Consider the following 26,873-nt stretch of genomic DNA (forward strand, 5'->3'; position numbering starts at 1 on the left):
TCCACTGGGTGCTACTTTCCAAACGTGTATCATGCACACATTTCACAGCTGGGGGAGAAGCAATGGGGGACTCGCTGGTGGGATATTGGAGTAATTGCAAAGCTTGCTTTACCATGGGAGGAAGCATTGGGTTCTTCATCTTTTCTTTTGCCTTTTAGCTTTGTCTTTGCTCTGTTTAACGTTGTGCGGTAATGGATGTTATGCTAATCCAACGCCTCTCAGATTCCCACGCTCCTCTCTCTTCCTCCACCACCCCTCCCCCCTGATAAGACCAGTAGGTCAACATCCAATTCCCTGCTTTAATTGCTTCTGCCTCAAGCAATCTTTGTACTTGCCCTGTTCTCCATCTTTCAAACAATACATGTATTCACCCATACTTCGTGGCTCTTATTTAGCTTATCTTTCATCATAGACTGTGGTCCATGTTCCTGTTGCATTACTAGTCTTGATAGAGAGAACATTCGACTCACAGAAGAATAAACTTCTGTGAGCAGAACGCATGAAAGGCCTCTGTTATGTCTTTTACCTTCTGTAGATGCTTCAACACAAAGGTACTCATTTGCTTTTGATCATTAGCTTAATCGCGGGTATCGTTTGACAATCGATATCGGTCTTCACAATGCAAGTTTCGGCAACGGATTGCAAGAAGTCATACCACTGATCTCATAGAATCTCTGCTGTGTGTCATGACATCCATACATATGAACACAATTGCTGAAACTTTTGCCTCGATGCTCTGATTAAAGTACTATCTCCTTTCCGTCATTTGTTAATCGTAGGTATCATTTAGCTCCAGTATTTTTCTCTGCAATGCAGTAATAACTATTCGAGAAATCGTTGTTTTCATTGTGCTGTCTTAGTAGATAAAGAAGGCAGAAAAACTCATGATATGGACGTACTGCAGTCATGACTGCATGGCCGAGATGTTTCATATGGAGATTGGTGGCATGAGCCTGCATGAAGGCAGAAACAACTAAAAGATTGTCTCTGTTCGAACCATGCAGATGTAAATCACTGATGCAGTAAGTTTCTCTTCTCTTTGAACCATGCAGGAAACCACATCGTTGTCGAATCTGTGTTAGCAGACAGAAAAGCTAAGACATTTGAGCAGGATTATTTCCCAACACAGTGAGAGACAGCATGGAACAAACAAAATTCTAATAACAATGATATCAAGTTGTCCATTATCACGGTGTCGATGTGCCAGCACTGAGTGGGAAAAACAGGGACATTGGCAGTCCAAAAGCAGCAGACTGACCTGCTGATGCAAAGGGAGCCAAACAGTGAGGCTTTTGACACTTAATTGTTGGGCGACCTTAGTATGTTAATGACTATAATATCGACGTGGATAGGTAGAGATATAGGTAGATAAATAGGTAGTATCAGTGAGGTAGAATGATCCATGGGAGGCTGTGGCTCAGGAGGAAGTGGCAATGCAACAGGGTTCCCTGATGAACAATGGCCTGCGCAGCTGACTGCATCTCCTCATGCTGTGCAGCAGCTCCTCCCGGTTCCGACGCTTGGACGTGAACAGCAGCTTGTTGTCCGGTGGCAGGTGTCCGTCGTTGCCGATCGGCAACCTCGTTTCGTCACTGTAAGCTTCGGCCGAGGCACTGAGGGTGGAGGCTACCGCCACTGCAGCTGCTGCAGTGGTGGTTGTTGGCGGGGGTCGACGTACGATTGGAGCTGCTGTGGTAGCCTGCAGTTTGCCGGCGTTGTTGAGATCGGTTTTGCTTGCTTCATCGCTTTCCGGCGGCAGCCCGCACTTGGTGTTGCTTCTCTGTGGCGTGATGCCGACGAATTTGTTGATGACGAGGGAAGAGCGGAGGACCTTCATGGCACCGCCGGTCTGTTGCTGGGGTTGTGTGCTCACTTTTACCTCGATGACGGCTCCCCTGTCGACTACTTCCACTTCCTCTTCTTCTTCTTCCTCCTCCTCGTCTTCGTCTTCCGCGCAGCAGTTCTTCTCTTCCACTTCTTCTTCCTCTGCTGACCGTTCGATCTCTTCTACTTCGATTCCATTTGATTCTTCGTTGATTTGTATGTTGTCGGAGGAGGCTTCTGGATCGTCGAAGGTGGCGTCGATGAAGGAGAGGAGGAGGCGGCCGTCCCCGCGCTGGGCGTGGAAGTAGTTCTGAGAAGGTACAGGGACAGCCTCAACGAGAAGCCGGCCTTCACGGCGATGAGGCCTCATGTGCAGGCACGGCACCCCGTCGCGGCGGGAGATGGATGGCAGCGGCGGAGGGAACGACCTCAGATGCGACTGTCTGCTGACGGAGCAATGATAGTTCACTGATGTGAGCTCCTTTCCTTTGCGTAGCGGCACTTGGACCTCCTCTGTTTCCTTCTTCCTAAACCACACTCCTCCTTCTTCCATGACTACCAGCTTGTCATGCATGTCATGATTCGCTTCTTCTTTCTCCGCTCCAATATCGAGCGAGTAATCGTGGTCAAGCTCATCGAGGAACGAAGAGAAGTCATCAGAGCCGGTCTCCGATCCAAGGCTCTCCGTGCATATCTCGAGGCTCTTCTGGCTCAGCGAACTGGAGGACCGCCTCACAAGAGGATGAACATAAGGAGCTGGTGCATCAGAGGCGACCGGATTGGCAGCTTTCTGCGCCTGGATGGCGCTCCATACGTCGAATTGCCCGGGCAGGTCCTCTTCATCGTGCAGGGCCATCACAGGATCATCCTTAGCGAGGTCGCACTTCTCCAGTCGGAAGGGCGTTTGCAGCAAAGCCACCGACATCTCAAGTTCGGACCTTGATCAGAAAAGCAATGAGGATTCTGAGGATAGTCGAGCCGAAGCTCACAGATCATATACCAGCAGAGCAGAAAGGAGGTGAGGTAGTTTAGTTCTACGAAATGAAGAGAAGTCGGTAAAGCTGTGGTTACCTCAAACAAGGAGGTGCCATGTAATTTCCTCTCTTTCTCTCTTGTCGACCACCCTCACCTTCTCTTCTCAGAGAGAGAGAGAGAGAGGATGGGTTTGGTTGGCTTGTGGCTTGTCAGAGGCAGCCCTGCTGATGAGGAATGGCGGGGGGAGAGGTGGTATTTGTAGTAGGAGAAAGCAGGGTTGCCTTCTGTCTCTCACTCTCCGGGTGGAACCTTTAGCTGCGCGGGGCCCTCCCACCACTCGCTGCTGCAGCCAGAATCACACCCTCTTTTCCAGCTTTATCTATCGTCCGTTTCCCCGTCTTTTCTTTCCCCATCACTCGCTCACCTTTCTCATACATTTCTCAGCCATGAAAATGGAATAACAATTATATGTAATATGTATATATGGAGGAGCTTTCGTAGATAGATGATGCATCATTCACATGCTCTCTATAGATGATTCCCTTGCCTTGCTTTTTACTAGTAGAAAAGAAGAGTGGAATACTCTCCTGTCATTGTAGCATCTTTTTGGCCCATTCATCAGACTAAATTCCGAGAATAAACCTCTGGTTAATGTGCTGAGGCATTTTTCCGACACATTACTGGAGTCAGTTTGATCGCCAGAGCTCGCCAGCACTGCCATGCGTATGTATTACTTAAGTTGATGAGTACCACAGTGAAGCATATTAGCATCCATTCCCACTTCAGCTGAGCTTTTTGGGATCCATATTCTTCTACAATTTGATGAATTTTTAGACGTATGATACCGACTCATGACGTAGTATCCTCCTCCTCCTCTCTCTCTCTCTCTCTCTCTCACACACACACACACACACACACATTAGATTCCATTCTTAACATTAACAGAGGTAACACCTAACGTTTGAACGCGGCAGTGCATGCATACAAAAAGCTCTTGTTCTCGACTCAGAACCACAGTGTTGCATTGGCCTGGACGAGGCAGGTGGAGCCACGTTGAGATAAAACTATTACACGCACGTCGCTGTCGTCCTTCGACGAGCCAGCATATTCTCGGCCACCTTTCATCAATCAAGCACAGGAAGAATCGTTTAATGGATAGGGAAGGACATTTGGTGACGACAAGCCCAATAAACACGATGATCATGAGACAATTCTGTCGATATTGTGGTTGTGGTTTGGACTTGGAAAGACCTCTCTCTCTCTCTCTCTCTCTCTCTATCTCTGTTCGAATAATTTGCTCTGTAGCAGATCCAAGTAAATCGTGATGTCTTCTCTCCGACTCTATAATATTATGTTGACCAATCCGTTCTGAAGCTTTGTCGAGTTCATCTCAACTGTCCAACCCAGAATTCGCTTAAACCTTGGCCACCATGTTATGGCGAGCTTGCCTCTTCTTGCTCTGCACCATCTGAGATTTAGCTCCGGCATGCGATCCAGCAAAGGGAGCATCTTTCATCACAGACAAGCACTTGAGATCCAGGGGAGATCTCCGACTCTCTCCTAGCGTGAGGCCTTTTTGCAGCTGATGAGAGAAGAAAGCTAAAGAACACTAATAATTGTGGACTGGCCCATCATCACCTGCCACAGATTCTAATCTGGCTGACGGAGCGGCAGCAGTGCCAATTTGGTTCCATGTTGTCGGGCACTTGGATTACCTATGCCGGTAGTAGGGATCATAGACAGAGGATCTCTGCACTTGTGGACAAAGGCAAAGGCATACTTTGCTGGTGGTGGGTCGAGCAAGATCAAGCTACATGGACGTAAACCTATCTATATTCTCTACTCAAGAGAGAATCCACATTTTATGTAACAAGATCATATCATCGACAGAGGATTTCAGAGACACTTTCATGATCATATCATCGAAGCTCTCATGACAGTTCTGAAATCATTTCTGCGGCAACCATAGTTGTAATCAGATGAGCTTTCAGCTTTCTTTTAGTTACAGTAAGAACAAACTGCACCGGAGGCAAGAGGCATAAGCAGCAAATCTGATTACATTGTATTCATAAGTACTGTTGCAAGAGAATTAAATCGAATTCCTATAAATCAATTTATTTTCTTACCCACTTTGATATGAGACTAATTCAGAGTATTCATACTCTTCCTCTCTTAAGATAGTATTGATATCTTATCAAAAAGCTAACATAATCTTAAAATAGTACACACTGTCTCACACTCATCGTAAATCTTAATGATAGTTCCATATCATAAATCCGAGTTAATAATAATACATTCATTATTCGTCGGATTCTTATAAATCAATTTTTTTCCGACGAAATAAAATTGGCCCATAACAAAAAAATTGCAAAAGCCATCAGGCCCAAGCCCATAAACTCACCAAAACTAAATCTATGTGACCGTGTCTAGCCCAATCAAATGCATGGAGAGGGAAGGCATTTTTCCCATAACTCACTTCAGAAGATTTGAGATATGACAAGTGCAGGGAGATAGAGAGAGAGAGAGAGAGAGAGAGAGAGGAGTGTTAGATTAAGAACTAATTCCTATGCAAGTCGAGAACAATTGGTCAATTGTGTTTGCTTAGATATCGGGGAGTCATGCATGACAAAGGCCCATTGCTTTATATCTATAGCTATTTTCGATTGACTTTGTGTTCTTCTAATCATGCGTGACTTCTACTCTATGCATGTTGGAGTTATGTTTCAAGCTTTCTCTAAGGCCATCATCTCTAGGGTTGATCAATACTACGTGCATCATGTTAATTAATATATCTTTATAGACCTCCATGTGATATTATTTTTCACAGAGTTGTGACATTGTTGTCCTCACCAAAGACAAATGCTCATATTATAGAGCCCGACCTCTCTCTCTCTCTCTCTCTCTAGCTGTGGTGCACAACATCATGTCCATATATTATGAAGAAGTGATGACGCTAGAAAAGTTCATGATAATTTCTTTTAAATTGAGGTGATGTTGGACGCTATTTAAATGATATGTGTATACATTATATAATACTAAGATACAAAAGTACCTTGTTTGTGTATATTTCTATCCATCTTCGATATAGAATTGGACACCACATGACATCGTAATGGACGTGGGATCAGTGGACATTCCAATAGGGGATCCCACTACTTGAGAAATGGGTAACATAGGACACCCCATTGATGGCTGCATCAACTTATGTAAAGTTAGTGAATTGGTGGTGGAGACAACATTTTTGTCTATGATAGTCACTCATCGAGTGCTTGCAAAGACATTACACCACTCGAGTGGAACCCCTCCTACCATGCACTTGGGATGTCAAGTTATCTATCCGATTGTGTCCATCGAGTAAGACTTCAATCACCCATATTCAAATTGTTTTCTCTTTTTATTTTCATTTAGGGTTCGATAAGAATGATGATTGATAAGACATCAAATAACTTTATAAGTATTTTCTCGTAAATGAATCTTGTCGAAATCAAATTATAGGACACTTAGAATTTATCTTAAATTCTAAGAGTAAGTTTTATATAGTTTTATTATCCATAGAGAATTAGTGTTAAATCGAAAAAGTAAAAAAAAAAATTTATTTTTTTTATTGGAGTCTAGTCGTACTCCATATGAAGTCAGTCCACCTCCTTAGATTAAAACGATGGAGGGACCAAATGAATACATTAGGTTTTCATCATCATCAAGACAAGTGGACCACAACACCTCATCTTTGAAATCATATAGGGTCCCTTATTTTGACATACTTGATTGTTATTGTGTTGTCTTAATTGTTATTCTTCTTATATCGAGATAGATTCTTGGTACATCAATTTCATTTGTTGACACAAACTACTAAGTTACAAGTCTTTGGTCAACTTTATTTATTGCAAGCTCCAAATTTAGGTATTGATCTTTGACTCGACATGTGTTTTTTGTTTTCCTTTACATACTCATTCATCTTTTTTATTTTTATTTCCTCGACATATTAATGTTGATATTCTAAGCAATTGCACATACACTCATATAATCCAAAGAAAAACTTATCTTTTTCAACATTTCACGAATTTTGTCCTACATCAATAACCAAATTGTTCAAAGGCACACATATAGTAGTACATTTTGTTATATCGGCATTTATTTTGATGTGTGTGTGACATCATGCCATCATCTCGTGTTAGATATGGACTAACTAATGAATTTAATTTAAAAGAACAAAAAATTTAAGAAAATGTTGGTAGTGTATCCCATCTCTTCGATTCATTAATGCACCCAAATCAATTCCCATTTTGGAGTTTTAATTCCAACCATTTAAGTGATTTTTTTAATTTTAATTTCTCATAATTGAACTAAAAATGAACTAATAACGATAAAATAAAACTATATTTTTTTAATCTTTTTTTCTTCTTCTTTTCGAAGGATAATATTAAGAGCGAGACGAACAGAGTCTTTAGTATCAACCATAGTGATGAACGACGATAAGGATGAAATAAGAGGAAAGAATAAAATTGATAATATTAGGATGATAAAAAAATAATATGTTATTATATTTTTTTAAAAAAGTTATCAATAATAAAATGAGACTATAAACTTCTAACTAAAATATTATATTATCGAATGCTCTCAAATATGAACTCGGCAACATTCAATTTAATGCATACACACAAGTCGAAGAAGATTGACACACACACACACACACACGTTGAGCTCTACTTGGAATTCTCCATGGCTACTAGTCTCATCACTAATCATTTCGCTATCGCTGTGGACGATAAGTTTGAGGTCATTGATATGATTATTCTAACACATACATCCTAATCTATCACATCATAAAAGCAAGCTTCGAGTATGTTAATAATCCCACTGATCGATACCATTGAATCCACCAGCAGCACTGAACCAACTACGATCGCCTCTCTATGACACCTTTGATGTATTACCAGACAATTAAATCCTAATCGACATTGCAATTCTTGATTCCCAATCCGACTAATTGAAATTGACTTGACCTGACCAATTTTTCAAGCATTGTCGCATTGGACAGAAAAAAAAAAGATGAAAAATGCTTGTATCTTGTAACCTTTGTTTCTGAAATTTTCTTATCACATATTGCTCTTCTTCTTCTTCTCTCGCAAAAGATTTTACTAGAGGTATCGAAAGTCCATGAAAATTTTGATATTTATCTAATTAGATGTTGCTTTGACTAATATCATTTTTTGCAGCTATCGATTCAACAAAACAATATTCCTTAAGATGACATGTATCAAGTTTTGATTGGAAATGCTAATCATATCACTTATTGATAACATCAAGTTAATTAAGTTTGGTAATTTTTCTTCATAATCTCTTGAATTATATAATATGTCATTCTAACAAAAAATTATAAAAACACATCAAAATCAATCATCCTTGAACCCTCGAGTTGTAACTAAATCATCAAATAGGTTATCATCCATTTATTTATGATGTTGGATTCCAGCAACGTTATGTGTAATATCTCTATTAATCCAACATTAAAGGTGGATATCTCTATTAATCCAACATTAAAGGTGAATAAAATTAAGATTGACTTGTAAAAATTTTATGAATATACTACTATTAACTTTAGTCTAGATAATTTGATTAATAGTTTAGACCAAATAAAATTGATAAACGAATAGTCGTTCTCGCTATATGTACTAAATTCATAAATTTAATAAAGAAACAAACAAGATCAAATAAGAAAGCGGGAGAAGAAGCAAGATCTATTACAGAAGTAGTATTTTCAACTACAGAATAGATTATTTTTATTTCATTGACCAGATTTATTGCAGAAGAGATTAAATTACTAGTTCTACTGGTCTAGACTTCTTAATGTGTCGCAAGTTAGTACATCAAGCTTGGGTTATGATATTTGATATAAGAATCGATCTAGTATTTTGACATAGTGAAAAAGCTCGAGTAAGAAATGTGATAGGGGTAAAAATGGTGATGTGACACGCCATGACAGCAACCCCCTGAGCAACACACTGCCCGAGGCTCGCCATACCCTGCGGCAGCTCGGCCTCCCACGCAATCCCAGTGGTAATGTCAGACGCCACTGAAGGTACAGTCCTGCCCTGCAGACAACCACGTCAGGTAACATCAAACTTCATCTATAAATACCCCCAAACTCTAAAGAGAAAGGGTGGGGGGGAGACACACAACCTCTACGGGAACTCACTCAGACACAAAACACTCAGAGGCTCTTCTTCTGCCTCATCCACAACCCCCTCCACATCTTCCTCTAACTTGATCGTCAGAGGGGTCGGGCCGAGCTCCCGGCCCGACCTGTGTGCAGGTACGAGACGGTGTCGCCTCTTCCCGAAGCTGCGGCGGAGCTGCCTCCCGACCCGAACCACCGACTCGAACCGTCGACCCGAACTACCGAACCGACCTCCCGACCCGAACCACCGTGCTTGGCCGCCGGGAGACCCCGAGGGACGCCGCCCGAGATCCCCGACATCCGGACCCCCGAACCGAGCCGCGACGGCCCCGAGGCCACGGCTTAAAAAGTTACTTACCGTAACAAAATGATTATCAATAAAATAAGAAGACTTCTCAAGATGTTGAATCTCCATTCACTACGCCATATATACATAGAGTTTGATTAACAAATAAATAATATTAAAATTAACTTATAAGAATTTAACGAGTATATTGTTATCGACTTCTATTTTGATCAATGATTTAGATCAAATGAAATTGATAATCATGCCGAGAACACAAAAAAAAAAAAAGCTTCAATATCGACCTAAATCTTTTATCAGCCTTCACACCCATTAATTAACACAACGTGAGGACCCCATCATCTTTCACTTTCTCTCTCATCTAGGTGTCAATCTCACCGTCGATCTCCAGGGTGATGATCACAACCCATATGAACCCGGTCTCTCTTTTGATCAATAGCAAGTCATGCATTCGACCTCCCAATTTACATTGCCAATTATATCCGCACCTAATTAGAATTTAATCCTCACCCACCTCAATCAATTAAATGCGAGAATTTAATCTGTGAATTGAAAATTGAGGTGATTAACAAAGACGAGAGAATCTAATTAGGAGCCGACATCAGCTACGTTTACCTAAATAACGGCGAGCATCGAACGAAGAAATCCACGACAATTAAGACCAAGTAGTCTACCAAAGATGGAAACATATCATGTCGGATTTTTCCAAGGACGATACCGTTAAAAACGCCGATCCGCAAAACCAAGTCACCATCGAGACAGCGGGCACGGGATCAGCCGTCTCACGCGCTAAATCCTCGCCACGCCTGAGTGGGCCCGGGATACGTACTTCAGTTGATCGAATCAGAGGGAGTAATATGGTAAACTGTGCTCCGTGTGGGTTTGGCGATCCTGGTAAATAGTCCTCGGGGGCTGACAGTTGGAGCTAATGGTCTGTTGGGTAATTAAGGATGAGTCTAGAAGCATTATCGTCATTGCGACACGATACGGTGTCTCCGCGGATCAGTATAAGTGTCGTTGGATTGTATTATTACTACTCTCTCTCTCTCTCTCTCGCGTCGCGGCTGCAACGTTTCCTACACGAAGGGTAAAGCGGCAACTGTGGCAGACCTTCCTCTCCTCTTCCGCGTCCTCTCTCGACAAAAATCTTTTCTCTTCTCTGGTCCTCTCTCTCTCCGTCTATCAACTCATCTCATTTTTTTGGAGACCCTTTCCTGTCTTTGTTCTCCGGTTCGGCTTGGGTCTTGATTCGCTTCGGAAAAGAGCCATCTTTTGGGGGAGGAGGAAACAGGCGCTGGATCTGCATTCATCGGTGAGGAATGCGCGTCGCAACGGCCGGCGATTAGGGCTTGCGATCGCCGGGGGAGGACGTAGAATGCGGCGACCTGCTGATGACAATAGCGACGCGACCGTTGGCACCACCACTACCGGAGCCGGCGTGGAGGAGGCGGCTGAGGACGGGGAAAAGCCTCCTGTTCATCCTAGGGGTAGATCGCAGGGTGGGGGAGGCGGGCGGAGGGTGACGCCTACGGTCGACTCCGCTGAGGAGGCGGCGGTGGAGAAGGTGCTACCGAACGGGGACCTGTATACGGGAGGGTTCGTGGGCAGCGCGCCGCACGGGCGTGGGAAGTACCTTTGGGCGGACGGGTGTATGTACGAGGGGGAGTGGCGGCGGGGGAAGGCTACTGGGAAGGGCAAGTTCTCTTGGCCCTCCGGCGCCACCTTCGAGGGCGATTTCCGCTCCGGCCGGATGGAGGGCTTCGGCACCTTCACAGGAGCCGACGGAGACACCTACCGCGGCCAGTGGGTGGCAGACCGAAAGCACGGATTCGGCAGCAAGTCCTACGCCAACGGCGACTATTATGAGGGCATGTGGCGGCGCAACCTTCAGGAGGGCCGCGGCCGCTACGTCTGGCGGAATGGCAACCAGTACGTGGGCGAGTGGCGGGGCGGCGTCATCAACGGCCGCGGCGCGCTCATCTGGGCTAACGGCAACCGATACGACGGCCAGTGGGAGAACGGCGTCCCAAGGGGCAGCGGCGTCTTCACCTGGCCGGACGGCAGTTGCTACGTCGGCAGCTGGAACCGCGGCGAGCCGAAGGCCCTCAACGGAACCTTTTACCCCGCCGCCACTGCTGCTTGGAAGGAGACCGACGGGAGGAGAAACCCCTTCTTTCAGTTGTACGATGGATCGGCGCCAACTGCACCGCTGGTCCTTGCTCCCAGGAAGCGGTCGTCGTCGGTCGATGGAGGAGCGGCCGGTAGGGGGAGCTCGGCGGCCGAGAAGAACTTCCCCAGGATCTGCATTTGGGAGTCGGACGGAGACGCAGGGGACATCACCTGCGATATCATCGACACCCTCGAGGCATCGATGCTGTACAAAGATGGTTTGGCATTCGACCATGGAAGTGGCACCCTCATCGGGTCTGTGCACCAGCGACGCAGGCCCAGCGTCTTGTTGATGCAGGAGGCAAAGAAGCCGGGGCAGACAATATCGAAGGGGCACAAGAACTACGATCTGATGTTAAACCTTCAATTAGGCATTAGGTAGATGGTCAAAGGGTTTATCATGCAATTGCTAAGATTGACCCATGAATGCAAGCACTGAATTGTTTCGTCGATTTGGTTTTTGGATTCAGATACTCGATTGGAAAGCCAGGATCGACTCAACTGCGGGAGCTGAGGCCAGCAGATTTCGATCCGATGGAGAAGTTCTGGACAAGGTTTCCTCCTGAGGGATCAAAGACTACTCCACCCCACCAGTCGGTTGAATTCCGCTGGAAGGACTACTGCCCCAGGGTCTTCGGGTATTTTTTTTTATTCGAATGATTTCTAGCTTAATGGAATTTGCGTCTTTAATTGATGAAAGTATGTGATTTGGTTCTTGGATTGCAGACACCTGAGGAAGTTGTTCTCGGTGGATCCGGCAGATTATATGTTAGCTATTTGTGGAAATGACGCATTGAGGGAGCTGTCTTCCCCTGGGAAGAGTGGCAGCTTCTTTTTCCTGACCCAGGATGATCGATTTATGATTAAGACAGTAAAGAAATCTGAAGTGAAGGTTAGCTGATTAGCTCTCCAGGATTTCCTTTACCAAAATTGTGGATTCTCCAGGTCTTCTAGTTATGGATCACCTTCGTCGAGTCATTTCATTTGTTGTGGGAAGGAAAGACATGTTTTATTATTCAATTATTGCCGATGAACTTGAAAAGGCATTGATAAATTTAATTGTTAATAGTTTTGATATAGATTGGGGTTTTTCTTTTGGCCATTGGTATTTATATAACTAGTGAAATGACAATGTGCTATAACACACTGTGGGTTCCTTTTTTTTCTTCAGTTGGGAGTGATCAATGCTTCCAAGCCTGTTTATTTTGGAGTTGGTTTTATTACTTGTTTCAAAGTAAACACTTAATTTTTCCCTTGGGGTCTTTGATGAATTTAACAATGTTAATTTGAGATTTTTTTCGGCTGGTAATACTTATGTATTTTGTGTACGTTTCTTGCAAAGTATGGCCCTTGATACTGATTCCATTTGTTTTGCAATGCACTTTCAGGTACTCCTTAGGATGTTACCCAGTTATTACCGACATGTATGTCACTGTGAGAATTCGTTAGTGACGAGATTCTATGGTGTGCATTGTGTGAAACCAATTGGTGGTCAGAAGGTATGCAAATATTTCAGCATAAGCTTGTGTATATTACAGTAACATAACCACATGGCTTCACTTTTTATTGTAATTTCTACATATATTTGTTATTATCTGATCTTATGACACATGTATGTTGGCTGGAATCCAGGTCCGTTTCATTGTTATGGGTAATTTGTTCTGCTCTGGATATCAAATACATAGAAGATTTGATTTGAAAGGTTCTTCCCATGGCCGAACAACTGACAAGGCTGAGGGTGAGATTGATGAGACAACAACCCTTAAGGATCTCGACCTCGACTTTGTATTTCGCCTTAAAACGTCTTGGTACATAGAGCTTCTCGAGTAAGATCACATTCTAATACTAGAAATTTGATTGATTGCTTTGGTTTGTTTCAATCTCCCCTTTGTGTTCTTTGGTCTGATAGAACCTTTATCACCTTGTAGACAAATCAAGCAGGACTGCGAGTTCTTAGAAGCAGAGGGGATTATGGATTATAGTCTCCTGGTGGGAGTTCACTTCTGTGATCATCTCTCAGCTTCTAAAATAAGCCTGTCACCATTTCCGGATTTGCCAAGTAAGTCGAAGCTTGATTTTAACTGTAAACAGTTCATGAATCTGACATTGATCTAATCATAGAAATGATGATCAGAATTATATGACAAAGACCCATTTCACCGTGGAGAAGCCTGGTCTGACTTGAGCTTCTCAGCGTCAACCTGTCAAGATGATCAGATGCTGGACACACGGTATGTCTTATCATTGTTGAGTTCAATGTATGTTTTCTGATTAAAAGCTTAGTGGTGTTACATGCTCCTTGAGCAACATTAGTGATGCATGGTGTGATAGAAAAGTGGTGCTTCCGGTTAATCTTCATTCTTGGTATGGTAGAAAACTAGATTTCAGATGCCTTCTTGTACTGCAATTTGTGCTAATTGGATGAGTGCTTTTGTAAATCCAAGTTAGCTTTTCATAGAGAACCTTGTGGTAGAGTAATTCTAGGAGTCATTGTCTGCTACCATCAGAGATAGGGGATCACTGTTTCCGAATCTTGTCCATAGAACACAGCACCAAGAACTAATTATTTATTCTCTTTTATGCTTTCATACATCTGCAATTAATTAATCATTTTGCTAACTCAACCCGTTAAAGCTGTTGCTTTGTAAACTGTCAAGTAGTCATCAGCCAATGATCTACTTCTGTTCCCGTGGATGGAGTAATTGGATCATTATAAAATTCATGGACTCTTTCCTCCTCCATCAGGCCCCACGTAGCAATTGTAAGTGGCATGATGTGGTTCTCATCATGATGTAGCTCCACTGTCATCTAGTTGGCCTACATGGGATGAATATGGCATCATTTGAGTCCTAGGTGTGCTTCATGTGTAGCAAAAGGAGAGAACATGATCTCTTAATTATCTTCTGTAGAATGATTACATTTCCTGTTTCAAGGACAATTGTTCCTGTTGTTGTAATGTTTCTCTTGATCATATCTTCTATATCGAAATTTCTTTGCAATGAACAGGAAACCATCGATCCGTCTGGGTGCAAACATGCCTGCAAGAGCAGAGCGCATTACAAGAACAGAGTCCGAGCCATTTCTTGTAGCTGGTGGTGGGTTGTCGACGCCAACACGAAGTGGTGAGCTCCATGATGTGCTGCTCTGCTTTGGTATAATCGATATCCTCCAGGACTACGACATCACTAAAAAATTGGAGCATGCCTACAAATCGCTGCATGTCGATCCCAATTCCATCTCGGCGGTGGACCCCAAGCTCTACTCGAGAAGGTTCCAGGATTTCATTGGCAGAATCTTTGTGGAAGATGATTAACATAAGCTATCATTGCACAGAGGATTGCTGCAGCAGTGGGAGCAACATGCATCAAATGTTAATACATATGTGCAGCATGGAGTTGCATTGTGTGATTATATAGGCAATTTTATGGTTGCTAAAGTCGATGGCCGAGGCTGAATTTTGAAGCTCAGCCATGGTGAAAGATGTGTACATGGTCATTGGGGTGAGGGAGAGTTGAATTCCGTTTCTTTTTTTTACTTTACCTTTTGTTTTTAATCTTTTTTCCTTCTGATGATAGGGAGGGAGTAGAATTCTTTTACTTCCTGAAATGAAGGAATCTCTAAGCAAGCTTTTGTTAGGGGCATAGAATAAGGTGGATGATGATGTTGATGATGTTTTTTATGAGGATAGGAAAGTAAAATACAGATATTTAATTGCACCAGCTGTTTGTGTGACTGAGACACCTCTCTCTCTCTCTCTCTCTCTCTCTCTGTTATTGTTCCTTCCTTTCCCAGTACTTAAATGGCTGGGGGGGTAAGCTTTTGCAGAGGATGCAGAGAAAGCTTATGCTGCTACACTTGGTAGCTTGTGGAAGGGTTAAACCGAGGGGGCATTGGAGGTGGGAAAAAGTGTGAGGGAGAATGGCATCAAAAGGAGAGAAAAGTGCGACATGGAAGATGCGCTGCTGATCCCCTCTCCCTCTCTCTCTCTCTCTCTCTCTCTCTGGTTTATCTCCTTCCTTTGTTCCAAGTTCAATGTTAATTCTTCTTTTCCTCATCCTTTTGGCCTTTTGATTTCTTGGGAGGCAGCCTTGGATTGGTTTGACTAGCGAGTACCATGGACTTATCCACGTGGCTTCCTGTCGTGTCTTGTGGATGTGGGTCCTCTTTAACTGCAACTTTTGATTGGTTACTGAGCCCATCACATGATTGGGGAGCATCCGATGGTAACGAAACTATGCAAGAACTGTAAGAACACTTACCGCCACCACTGTTTTGGGATCCACCATTGGGGCAATTTTTTTTACCTTTATATTTAATTTTTATAAAATTATTTTTTAGTCGCTAAATCTCATATTTTAATTTCTTGTTTCAAAATTTCTTCGTAGCACTTTTTTAATTCTCAGAAATAAAAAAATAGAAATAATTATTCGTATGACTTCACGAAGCATTTTAATATCTATCTATCTATCTATTAACGAATTCACAAAAGCGTTTCTATATACTCACTCTGTCAAAGTATCAGAGAGAGAGGGAGGCACATCGGACGTCGTGCCCTCCTCTTCCTATTCTCCCCCCTCGCTCTCTCTGTCTGCGCCTCGTTGCTCTCATGAGGTCAAAGTCTGTGTCAGGGCATGAGCCTTTCCGTACTTCCATCTCGTTTCTACTTTTGCTGCTACTATTATAACCTGATGAACTGGCCACAGTCTTCGGTCTTTAACCTATGCGGAGTACACGATGATAGAGGTCGCAATGCTTGTTTATATCAAGCAGCTGCAAGTACAGCAGCAGAAGAGAGAGAGAGAGAGAGAGAGAGAGAGAGAGAGCGCTTCTTGCGATGACGACTGTCGACGAAGCCTGCAACCTAAAGCATGTTACCGAATCCATCCATGCACCGCATCTGTATCTTTCGAGATCTCACGTACCCCATGAAACTTGTCCATGTCATTGCATTAACAAGTCCCATTGGATTAATGGAAGAGGAGGAGAAAAATGGAGGGGATGGAGCCACTACCACGTCCCTGTCTTCTCCTACTGTTGATGGCCCGGCCGGTCTGGGGCTTGTCTGCAGTGTTTGAGCAAAACACAGCAATCCAATGAATGCGGTGTTGGCGTTTGGCTATACGGCATTGGGAGCTTCCACATGCGAATATTAAGGCTTTTGCTTTATGTCAGTCTCCGCTCCATGGCTTGGATGTGAACGTGGTCAGAGACTCCCGTGGATGTTCTTAATCAGCTCCTTATCTATCCCCTCCCTCTCTCTTTCTCATCTCTTGCCGTGGATGTCACTTCTCCCTTCCCCATGGCATGCCAACAGCCAGGTTGTGAACAGGGAAGACACCACATTGGCATGGCCTATTAAATGCAAGACTAGCTTCGAGAGGAGAAGTGTGAGCAGATTAAATATGGGAGACCACCAAGTTTTCCTTCCTGCCTCGTAATTAATGGGTTTTGCTGAAACGGATGAAACCAATTAAAGGAGAAGGAGACTCGGTGGCAAGTTCTTCTTTAATGCCTTGCAGACGCCATTCACTTTCACGAGGAGGAAGCCAAAGTTGACCCACGGACACTGTTCATTCTTCCCCGATGAGAGTTGACATCATACGAAGAAGAGAGGGGAATTGTTCCCTTCCTGACTCCAGCCATCCCCATAAATCCCAGCGTTCCTTTTCGGGGAGAGGGCAGGGCGGGGGTGAATGCGCTTGCAGCTCAAAGCGGCTACAGGAACGGAACAAAGCTCGTCAAGGTGTAAATGCAAACAGTATTGGCGTCGCTGCTTTCACCTTTTCCCTCACCTGCCCATTCTCGGTGCTGCAGAACCACCGACAGCGCCCGGCCATCCGGTGGCTTGCTCTTCCTCCCTACGCCTTGTGTCTGGGCCGAGTGACCCGAGCACAGGAAGAGACCTCCCCCACTTCGTCAATAAATGACATCTTTAATTTAATTCCACATATGATGTTACACAATATCTAAATTATTTTATGAAGATTTAATGTTCATACTATCATTTATTTAGATTTAATATTTAAACTCTATAATTTACGATTATCAAATCAATGAGTCTAAAATTATCTCATCACTCGAGTTTGTCAATTCACTATAGAAAATATTATAATTATAAAAAAAATGATAATTTATCATAACAATATTTTTTTTACTTGAGTTTCTAATCATGATCTAATATTAGATAACTAATCTATTAATTTTATTAAAACTAGATTATTAATTTTAAAATATTTAAATTAAAAATTAATCGTAATATATCCATCAAATCTTTATAAATCAATCGAATTAGGATTTTCACGGAACAATAATAAACAATAATTGAAAGACATGTATCTTTAGCTCAAGTAATATCAAAAACATTATTCCACAACTGCTCGTTGAAACATCATGAAACATGGTGGGATGATATAATGCTACTTAATCATCACCACAAGTCATATCTATTTTGATCCTCTGTTATAATTTGGTCTAACTGTACATTGTAGTTGTGTGCATTGGAATCTTGTACTTCGTCAAAGCATGCTATCGAGTCCAGCTCAATAAGTTAGGAGGAAATGTACCAAAAGAAATAAAATAGGAGAGTGTGGCAGTAAGATCATGTGTAGCACTGCAGTCAAGTAGATATTGGGGATGCCTGCCAGAAACATAATCATTTGCGGTAGAACAGCAATAACCCAAATCCAAGGTAGGGATTTGTTTCTCTGGAACTGCAACATTTCGATCTAAGATACTAATATAAGAGAGATAAGAGGTGCAATCCAAGGCAGAGATCCACAGGCATAGTGTTGGCTCCTTCTATGCTTTCTCATTTCTCAAGATCTGGACATGGCTTGTTGGAAGCTTGCAACAGAGTTTGGTCACTTGATGAGCACTCCCATTGTACTGCAATCCTACTTGTGAGAAGCATGAACTGGTGGCAGCTCACATGGCGTTGCAGGAACAACAAGTGCATATGTTGAAGCCGCTGCAGCATCCACCACCTCATGTAAGACATCTCTGCAGGTACCATACGCTGGAGACAGGCTCTCACACAAATCTAATGATACCTATCTGTGATGCGCTTGAACTTGTCCCTCGAACTTTGTACTCTGCAGAGCCATCGACTATTTCGCAACACTCATAAGAATGATAGTGTTTCTGCTTCCGGTCATGTTTGACACACATGAATGCTTTGTTCCCGCCTGCAACAAACAGTGGCCATTCTTTGCCTTCTATCATCTGTCTGCAGAACATGACAAAATTTAAGCAATTTCAAAGTGCTGGTGATCTCCATATAGCTTTAGAAATTCAAAAGTCAACAAAGTGGAGTGAAACTATAACAAATAAAATTTTGAGAGGGTTCGAATCAGAGTGAACCTTGCTCGCGCAGCTAAAAATGACTTATTTTGGATAGTTTTTTTAAACGTTTTTGCAGCCGGAGAGACCGCGACAAGCGGTGCGAAACGTCAGCTATCTCAGCACTATGAAACCCTATGCACTAACACTGCTGAGCATCACTGTAACAGATTTGAGTATTTTGGTGCTTCAAAGATGTCACTATTCCGATATGAAGAAAGGCCACAGTTTTATGAAAGCATACAGTGAGCCATGAAAAGAACAGGTCTGTATGCTGTATGGAAACACTCAACATGCCCAAGTATGCGAGAATGCATATGAGAAATGCAGATCTAGCAGCCTAAACCCGAGTATGCTACCGTTGTCAACATATTTCTTAGTTAAAACTGAGTTCATGTTGATACCAGCAAAAGAGTTCCTGAGTTGCCTGTAGTGTATTAAAGTTAAACAGGCTTTAATTATTCTAGCATATTACTGTATCAATATTCTAGTTGTGACTTAGCATGTTTAGATACCTGTATCCAACTAAGTTCAAGCCTAAGTAATACATGTCAAATCAATTATGTGGACTATAAAATCGAATAAAAAAATGAATGATCAAAGTCTTAAAGATCATTGGACAGAAAGTACAGGATTGTGCTTATACAACCATACAAAGAAAATTATAGAGCCTAATTAAACATACCATGTAATTGCTTATGCAAAATCATGAGCAGAGGTCCCAATTAATTCTTAGAAGGTAAGTTTGTAATATGCCACTTATGTTGCAACTTAAGCAGCATTCCCATTTTAGTGCACGGCATCAGCTTAAGAGGATGAGGTCTCAAGTAGTGCATATATAACATATGTCTGAGGCTTAAACTTGAATAAAATCACAAGCAACAAAGGTAACAAGAACAAGAACGACACAACAATAACAACCACATATCTCGACTTTTTACAATCTGGGTTCTTCTAGATAAACCATTTCTTCTCCATTTGGCTGAAAACCTTCTCTTAGAAATGGCAATTTTCTAGAAAAGGAAATTTCAGGTCACCGCATAGGTAGACAACCTGCAGGAGATAGTGATTTAAAACAAATTGCATTGATCCACATTACCGACTTGCCATTAGGTATGGCATCATCACTCACGCTCTTCCCATCCAAGTTTTTGGAATTCCCTTTTCCATTAAGAAAAGAAAGATCTGAGTTGTTTCTAAGGTCTGTGCAATCTTTCTTTTGAAACCAGCATAAACACATTCGAATAGATTGCTTCAGTAAACCAGTTCAAACAGAAGAAAAATAGATTCAATTGGCTCCATTGCATTAAGGAAAGCACTCAGTGACAGTTAACTACCTTCTTCAACATAAGCATCACTGAGAATTAGATGGAAGTCAAAAGTAGCAAAAGCAAACTGGATTTGAAGTTCCTTGTTCTCTTTCACAAAATGATGTCCCCTCCGCAAATGCCTATCACATATCATGAATTTTTGGGAGCTCTACCTGTCTCAATTCAATCCATAATGATATAAGAGTCAGAGATCAGAAACTGTATATTCGATTTTGTCATTTCAGTATTCAGCTTTTCATCTAAAATTAAAAAAATCTTTCACAAAATTGGAAAAGAAATTAACTCTGCTTAGTTGAGGCAATTCCACTATGCAATAAGAAAACAATTATTGTGAAGCCAAACACATACAGCGGAGGACCTCCCGCATTTCACAGTAAAGCTACAATGTATGATGAAATGTACTCATTTTAGTTGAGGCAATTCCACTATGGAATAAGAAAACAATTATTGTGAAGCCAAACACATACAGCGGAGGACCTCCCACATTTCACGGTAAAGCTATGATGTATGATGAAATGTACTCATTCCTCAAAACCAAACATACATCAACAAGAAGATTGAAGATATCACATGACTATAATTCATATGAATAGCCAAAAGTAATTGGACAAGAAAGATAACCATTCGCATATGCAAATCATAACCACATAAAAGACCACTGTGATTTGCTACTTGTATCCAGGGTCTACCTTGTCTATCATCTCATTCATTTAGAAAGAGTTGCATGTATCATTTTAATCATTTTTAGACTACAACACTCTTCCAATATCTAAAAGCAACTTCAGTCAAAGATGATCAACGTGATCTTACAATAATTGCAAAAGAAGTAAAAAGAACCAACTTAATAAGGTTACCGTTCTTAAGGAGGAAACTAAAAGAATGGTCCAAGAGAATTATTACAGCAATGAACAAAGTTGTTCCAGAGTTCAATCTTTAAGTCCTAATTTAGTTATGCGACTGAGCTAGGGAAAGAATATTGTGCAAACAATCAGGTTCAAGCAAAATAATTGCCAAAGGTAGTGCGCACTAAGAATCTTAACAATGAATACAGGAATCATACTTAAAGCGATTGCATGCTACGAATATTGTTCAATGTGGAAATGTATTTGCAGGTGCAAATTCAGCTACAGAAACAACTTTCTTCCTATCATAGCCAAGAAATAATTATTATAAACTAAAATAAAAAAAAGATAAAATAGAATTCAGTATCTGATAATATCACCATGGTATGGTTATTATAAACATTAATCATTATTGTAGAATGACACTCCCAAAGATTTGCTATGCGACAACCAAGTATTTGCTCCAAAACAATAAAGGATCACTCAGAGAAACGTTGCATAAATCTTCGATGAATCCAAAAGAATCAGTGTTCAATGATGGCTATGACAAATTTGTGAAACTAAAGTCAACAGATGGGAAAACATAAATAACATCTTAAGCCTTACCGGTGCATCTTTCAAGGTGGGGTGGAGGGGCCTCAGTCAACTACTATAAAAGACTCAGTAGCCATGAGTTAGCAACACAAAGATTATTTTAAACGACAAAATAATTTGCAGCAAAAGTTTCAGGGTCATGATGGCGAACGGAAACTCAGTTACATAAATATTAAGTTTTAAAGTTTTAAGAGTAGAAAATGCCAATATTATGACTCAATAATGAACCGTGTATTCAATCACAAGTCAACCATGGTATTGGTGCATTTCATAAAGCAACAACAGAACCTGAAAAAGTTTCTCTATCACATAGTTGGATTATTAACACCCATAAGGGCCTGTAGAAATTGTTGTCAACAGAACATAACTCACCACGGTCGAAGCAATTCTAAGAGAATATGTGATGAACAGATTACTTGACGAGCAGCTCTCTTTCTTGCCAGCAACAGCAACCTTCTTGCCCTGAGCATGCGGCAGTTATTCTCTGTTCTCTGCCCTCGACAAGGCAGCCCCATCTCATGCTTAATCTTCCTATAACACCAAATCTCCTTCAGTCTCTCAATCGTTAGCCTATTGAACCCCTTCTGCTAGTTGCGATCACAAAGAGAGAGAAAAACTAAAAGAAATTACAACTTTAGCTCATTTAACCAACAAAAATCAAACCAACGGCCCAAAAAGAGAAGAGCTTCGCATCCGAACCTGGTAAACCCCGCAATTTGGTGGTTCGAATGAGGTGAAACCCGCACTGAGGACACCATCAAAATCGCAACTTTGACGCAAAAAAAAAAACAAATCCCGAGAGAATTGAGAGTTTTGGTTTCTCACGGCGTCGCTTTCGATCGTGTAATTGGAGACGTCATCCCGGAGCGCCATGAGCTCCTCGTCAGAGGGTACCTAGGCGACCTTGTTGTCCATTCACAGAGGATCCCTTGGTGTACTGGCGCGAGGACTCCGCCAGCAAATGGATAGGGCCCCTCGGTGCTACGACAGCGGCCAACGAGATCGGAGTTTTGGGTCAGCGAGAGGAGAGTGTGACGATAGAGAAAAGGAGGAAAGAGGTAATAACTCTAAGGCAGGAGAGGAAGTCGGGAAGGACGGTGAGCTTGGGAGCGAGAAGGATGAACCTCTACTCACGCTGCAGAAAGGAGGGCGAGAGAGGCAAAGCAGAGACGACGCCATGGAGAGGTCGGCCGTTTCCTTCCTCGTTTCGGCTATAACCGTCATTGTACAGGTGACGTCTATATTAATATTCGACAAAAATTAAACCTGAAAACTTCGTTCGAACTTGGAATACTGCATTTTTTTTAGTTTAAATCCGGTTAAAAACATATAATCCAAATTAAATTAAAAATGCAACCCGTTTTGACACATCCAATCGATTTAGAGCACGTGTACTCACTACTCATATATCATGCGGTTCTCACCCCCAAAAGAAGAGGGCACACATGGATCCCGACCCCCGTAATCTCGACGCAAAAGCGGCGAACGCCACAACCGTTGCGGCGAGCTGCCACGTGGTGGTGGTTCCCTACCCGGGCCGCGGCCACATCAACCCCATGATGTGTCTGTCCCACCTCCTCGCGGCCCACGGGGCCGTCGTCACCTTCGTTGTCACCGAGGACTGGCTTGCCCTCCTCCACGCCGCCGACGCCGTCCCGCCGCCTGCCGCCGTCCGCCTCCGCACCATACCTAACGTCATCCCTTCCGAGGCGGGCCGCGGCGCCGACTTCCCTAGCTTCCTCGAGGCCGTCTATACCAAGATGGGCGACCCCTTCGAGCGCCTCCTCGACGAGCTGGATCTCCCGCCGGCCGCGATCATCGCCGACTCGTACCTGTCGTGGGCGGTGGCTGCCGGCAACCGCAGGGGCATCCCGGTGGCCTTGCTGGTCACCATATCCCCCGCCGCCTTCTCCGTTCTCTACCACTTCGACCGCATCCCTAGTCATCTGCTGTCTCTGGTGGCTGTGTCCGACCACGTCGCAGGTCTTCTCGCTCATTTCCCTATGTTTTTTTTCTTTAATCTTTATTTCTATACCTTCTTCTGATGCTGCACTTTGAGAGAGAATTTTAGAAAGGGTAACTGAATTCCTACCAGTCTTAAGCTTTTGGGGCAATTATTGACTCCAATTATTTAGAATCATGCAACAATCTTGTGACTTTTTTAGAATTCTTGCATCTCAGATGGGTATGTTAAATATAGATAACAAAAGTTGATAATTGAGATGGGTTTTTGCTTAATTATAAACCTATGCGGTACTTCTTAACCATAATTATTATTTCTGGCAGAATGAAATCCAATTAATAGATTTGAAAATAACCCTTAAATAAAAGATAAAGGTAAGTTCAATAACATTGTTTGGAGTACCACAAACATCAAAATCCATGTAGCAAATTATACTATCAAATTTAAACTAGCGTAATCTCAAGAAAAGGAGCTTCCTGAGCAAACCTGCTCATTAACCACTCATTGAGATCTAAAAATTTGTAAATAATTAACGTAATGATGCTTAGCATCATGGGACAAGTACATTTGATTGTTCATTACCCAAAAATGTGAAATTTGGTCTCTTAGAAGTTTCTTATTGAGGAGACCCTAATCGATTGTCTGCCCGAGGAGGAGAATTGAAGCCAACATTGACGAAGCATGTTCCAAGTAGGTGGTGGAAATTGCTAAGGTGGCAATTCTCCAAGGTGGACTCGTGGAGCTGAAACCATAGGGTCCTGCAAGAATAGATGGAATTGGAAATACGGTAATTGGGAGCAACGAAAAAAAGTGGATACCCTTACCTTTGAATTAAATCCTTTTTATGGTATGGAGATTTTAAACAGCTTGGTTTAAAAGAAAAACCCAGTGCTGATGTGGCAGGTGAACTGATAGGTCACTGTGGAATTTCTTAAGAGTCCAATGTGTGGTTCTGTCCATGTGTCAATCTTTTATTGGTGATACAATGGTGACTCTTGATTTTTTATGAAATAAAGTGGCTCAAAATTGTGGCAATCACTCCCTTGAAGCAATGATCAGCTGCAGCTTAAAACTACCCACATCAACTTAGTGCAAGAAATGCATTTTAATGTATATAAGCTAGTCTGGACCACAGACTCTCATCAGCTTAGTCAAGATCAACCTTGAAGAGTAGGGGTTTTGTTGTGGGTGAAATTTGATTAATCACATGTTGCCTATCCAGGTATTATATTTTAACAATCCCAATTTAGTCTCACATCACCCGTCGGAAGTGGACTAAGAGTTACTTATAAAGATCATGCAACTATTATTAACCTATTAACTTGAACGTAAGCACTGGGCCGGTGTTCAGGTTCAACAAACTTAATAAGTTAGTCTTCTACCATTTTCGTTTTCCTATTTTGAAATCGTCAATAGGATCATTCGCTGCCTCCAAGGAGATTGGCAGGAAATGCATAAGACCCCTAGAAGCCTAGTGTAAGGGGGTATGCATGCATTATTTATAAGACATTATCATATGCCTGCTGGACTCATTTCTCTCTTTTCAAAATCTCTCTCTGAAAACCAATTTGTAGTTTGATCATAAGATGGAACCACACCATGTGCTTGCAAATTGTGGCGTTTCTTTTAATTCTCTTTTAGTAGGTTGCCATACCATCAACAACATCTGTATTCAGTCGCATGATTCATAGAACAAAGCTAGGGCCTTCTTGAGGTTCCAGCCAATTTTAAGTTTGAGGAGAGTTAATAAATAGTCTTATAGAGAGGTTGTTTTGGTGACTCCAATCCTGATTGCTTGCAAAAGAACAATTGTCCTATTTTATCAAGGCTCATCCTACCAAAAAGACTAATTCAATTATACCTTTCTTTAAAATAGATCCATAGTATAGTACAGAACTTCATGCTTCCGTTATGCCAAAAGAGTAATTTTTTTCTTCTGTTTCATTTTATATGAAGGTAAAACACGATTCAGTTTAAAAGTTCAATTTGCACATAAGAATCTGGACTGAAATAATATCAAGTTTGTGCTTTCAGTGATTTGTTTATTTGTTGCTCGTTTTAATTCATCTTGCATATGTGCATAGGATCAAAAAGAATATTTTGGTCTGACACTTACAGCATACTTGTGATATTTGTAACTTCTACTCAGGAGAAGAGTTTTTGGGACAGTGGGTTCCTGGCCTAATTTCATTTAGATTAGCTGATGTCAAGTCCATCTCAATGGCGACGACACTAAACAGAGCATTGGAGTCTGTCTATTGGGTTCTAAAAGCACAAATCATTCTCTTCACTTCATTTTATGAGCTCGGGCCTCGTGTAATTGACTCGCTACGATCAGAGCTCTCATGCCCTGTGTATTCTGTGGGCCCTTGTATTCCTTACATGATGCCGCAAGTGAACAAGTCAATTCCATGCAGTGGCAACGATGTCGACTACTTCAGTTGGCTCGATTCCCAGAAGGAGCAATCCGTACTTTATGTCTCGTTGGGCAGTTTCCTCTCAGTCCTGGAATCTCAGATGGAAGAGATTGCAATGGGCTTACGTGCCAGTGAAACCAAGTTTCTGTGGGTTGCTCATGGCAACTCTCCAAGAATGCAGGAGGTATGTGGTAAATCGGGCTTTGTCGTGCCATGGTGTGACCAGTTAAGGGTCTTGCATCATCCTTCGGTTGGAGGATTCTTGACTCATTGTGGGTGGAATTCAATACTAGAAGCCATATTTGCAGGGGTTCCAATGCTCACTTTCCCCATAGCGTGGGATCAACCACTTAATAGCCGACTTGTAGTCGATGAATGGAAGATTGGTCTCAGTTTGAAGGAAGAGTTGCGGAAAGACAACATTGTTGGAAGAGATAATGTTGCCATGCTTGTCAAGAGACTCATGGACTCGGACGGTGGCGTCGAGGGTAAAGAGATGAGGAGAAGAGCAAGAGAACTGCAGACGGCTTCTCTTAAAGCGATCGACGAAGGTGGTTCATCACACGGTAGCATCATTTCTTTTCTAAAAGGACTTAAGCAGTCAAAAACTGAATAATAGATATTCTGCTTTGTAAGACTATTTACGGAAATATTGCTCTTAGGTTGTGATTTGTCTTTCTAAAACCTAAGGCCAAGGACTTCATTTGAGGATGATGCATGTCAGCTATGAATGTGCTAGGTGTGTTGAATTGCTACACATGTGCATCAACTATGACTTGTATCAAACTTCTGTTTATGCATTCTCTGTATCTGCCAACATTGAATTGTAATGTTTGTCGGATTGATGACTCTTTTGAGTTTTCGATTCCAGCTTGATTGGTTTTATTCTTCCGTCATACGACATGATATAAACGATCAAAATGTGCGGAGTCTTTTTA

At 42.2% G+C, this 26,873-nt stretch overlaps 3 protein-coding genes and 1 long non-coding RNA gene across 6 annotated transcripts; 2 read left to right on the forward strand and 2 right to left on the reverse strand.

Annotated features, from left to right (window-relative positions):
• Positions 1–1,155: 1,155 nt before the first annotated feature.
• LOC103975531 (protein FAF-like, chloroplastic) lies at positions 1,156–3,033 on the reverse strand. Its single transcript, XM_009390514.3, has 2 exons — positions 2,896–3,033; positions 1,156–2,762 (listed from the first exon to the last, which is right to left on the reverse strand). Exons 1-2 carry the CDS (start codon positions 2,913–2,915, stop codon positions 1,418–1,420), a joined length of 1,365 nt encoding a protein of 454 aa, XP_009388789.2. The 5' UTR covers positions 2,916–3,033; the 3' UTR covers positions 1,156–1,417.
• A 7,310-nt stretch (positions 3,034–10,343) lies between these two features.
• LOC135630938 (phosphatidylinositol 4-phosphate 5-kinase 1-like) lies at positions 10,344–15,182 on the forward strand. 2 transcript variants are annotated; one of them, XM_065138264.1, is made up of 8 exons: positions 10,344–11,828; positions 11,921–12,088; positions 12,177–12,342; positions 12,839–12,949; positions 13,083–13,276; positions 13,379–13,509; positions 13,585–13,681; positions 14,457–15,182. In XM_065138264.1, exons 1-8 carry the CDS (start codon positions 10,657–10,659, stop codon positions 14,761–14,763), a joined length of 2,346 nt encoding a protein of 781 aa, XP_064994336.1. In that variant the 5' UTR covers positions 10,344–10,656; the 3' UTR covers positions 14,764–15,182. The 2 variants fall into 2 exon arrangements, 1 of the variants encoding a protein (XP_064994336.1); XR_010494189.1 differs by having other exon boundaries at positions 10,517–11,828; positions 13,572–13,681; positions 14,457–14,507.
• Positions 15,183–17,801: 2,619 nt separating this feature from the next.
• LOC135631652 (uncharacterized) lies at positions 17,802–22,745 on the reverse strand. 2 transcript variants are annotated; one of them, XR_010494418.1, is made up of 4 exons: positions 22,255–22,745; positions 21,928–22,139; positions 20,126–20,271; positions 17,802–18,675 (listed from the first exon to the last, which is right to left on the reverse strand). It is a non-coding gene; the product is annotated as an uncharacterized LOC135631652 (long non-coding RNA). The 2 variants fall into 2 exon arrangements; XR_010494417.1 differs by having other exon boundaries at positions 20,126–22,139.
• A 248-nt stretch (positions 22,746–22,993) lies between these two features.
• LOC103975529 (UDP-glycosyltransferase 87A1) lies at positions 22,994–26,792 on the forward strand. Its single transcript, XM_009390512.3, has 2 exons — positions 22,994–23,538; positions 25,668–26,792. Exons 1-2 carry the CDS (start codon positions 23,001–23,003, stop codon positions 26,549–26,551), a joined length of 1,422 nt encoding a protein of 473 aa, XP_009388787.2. The 5' UTR covers positions 22,994–23,000; the 3' UTR covers positions 26,552–26,792.
• The last annotated feature ends 81 nt before the right edge of the window (positions 26,793–26,873 follow it).

The sequence above is a fragment of the Musa acuminata genome, chromosome BXJ3-2, assembly GCF_036884655.1.
Source record: "Musa acuminata AAA Group cultivar baxijiao chromosome BXJ3-2, Cavendish_Baxijiao_AAA, whole genome shotgun sequence".
In the NCBI taxonomy this organism is placed as follows: domain Eukaryota; kingdom Viridiplantae; phylum Streptophyta; class Magnoliopsida; order Zingiberales; family Musaceae; genus Musa; species Musa acuminata.

Bases quoted from the DNA above. Each gene is read 5' to 3' on its own strand.
- LOC135630938 (XM_065138264.1), top strand. From the start codon at position 10,657: ATGCGGCGACCTGCTGATGACAATAGCGACGCGACCGTTGGCACCACC. The intron at 12,343-12,838 runs GTTAGCTGATTA...ATGCACTTTCAG, and splicing joins TAAAGAAATCTGAAGTGAAG to GTACTCCTTAGGATGTTACC. The intron at 12,950-13,082 runs GTATGCAAATAT...GCTGGAATCCAG, and splicing joins AACCAATTGGTGGTCAGAAG to GTCCGTTTCATTGTTATGGG.
- LOC103975529 (XM_009390512.3), top strand. From the start codon at position 23,001: ATGGATCCCGACCCCCGTAATCTCGACGCAAAAGCGGCGAACGCCACA. The intron at 23,539-25,667 runs GTCTTCTCGCTC...ACTTCTACTCAG, and splicing joins TGTGTCCGACCACGTCGCAG to GAGAAGAGTTTTTGGGACAG.
- LOC103975531 (XM_009390514.3), bottom strand. From the start codon at position 2,915: ATGGCACCTCCTTGTTTGAG. The intron at 2,763-2,895 runs GTAACCACAGCT...TTTCTGATCAAG, and splicing joins ATGGCACCTCCTTGTTTGAG to GTCCGAACTTGAGATGTCGG.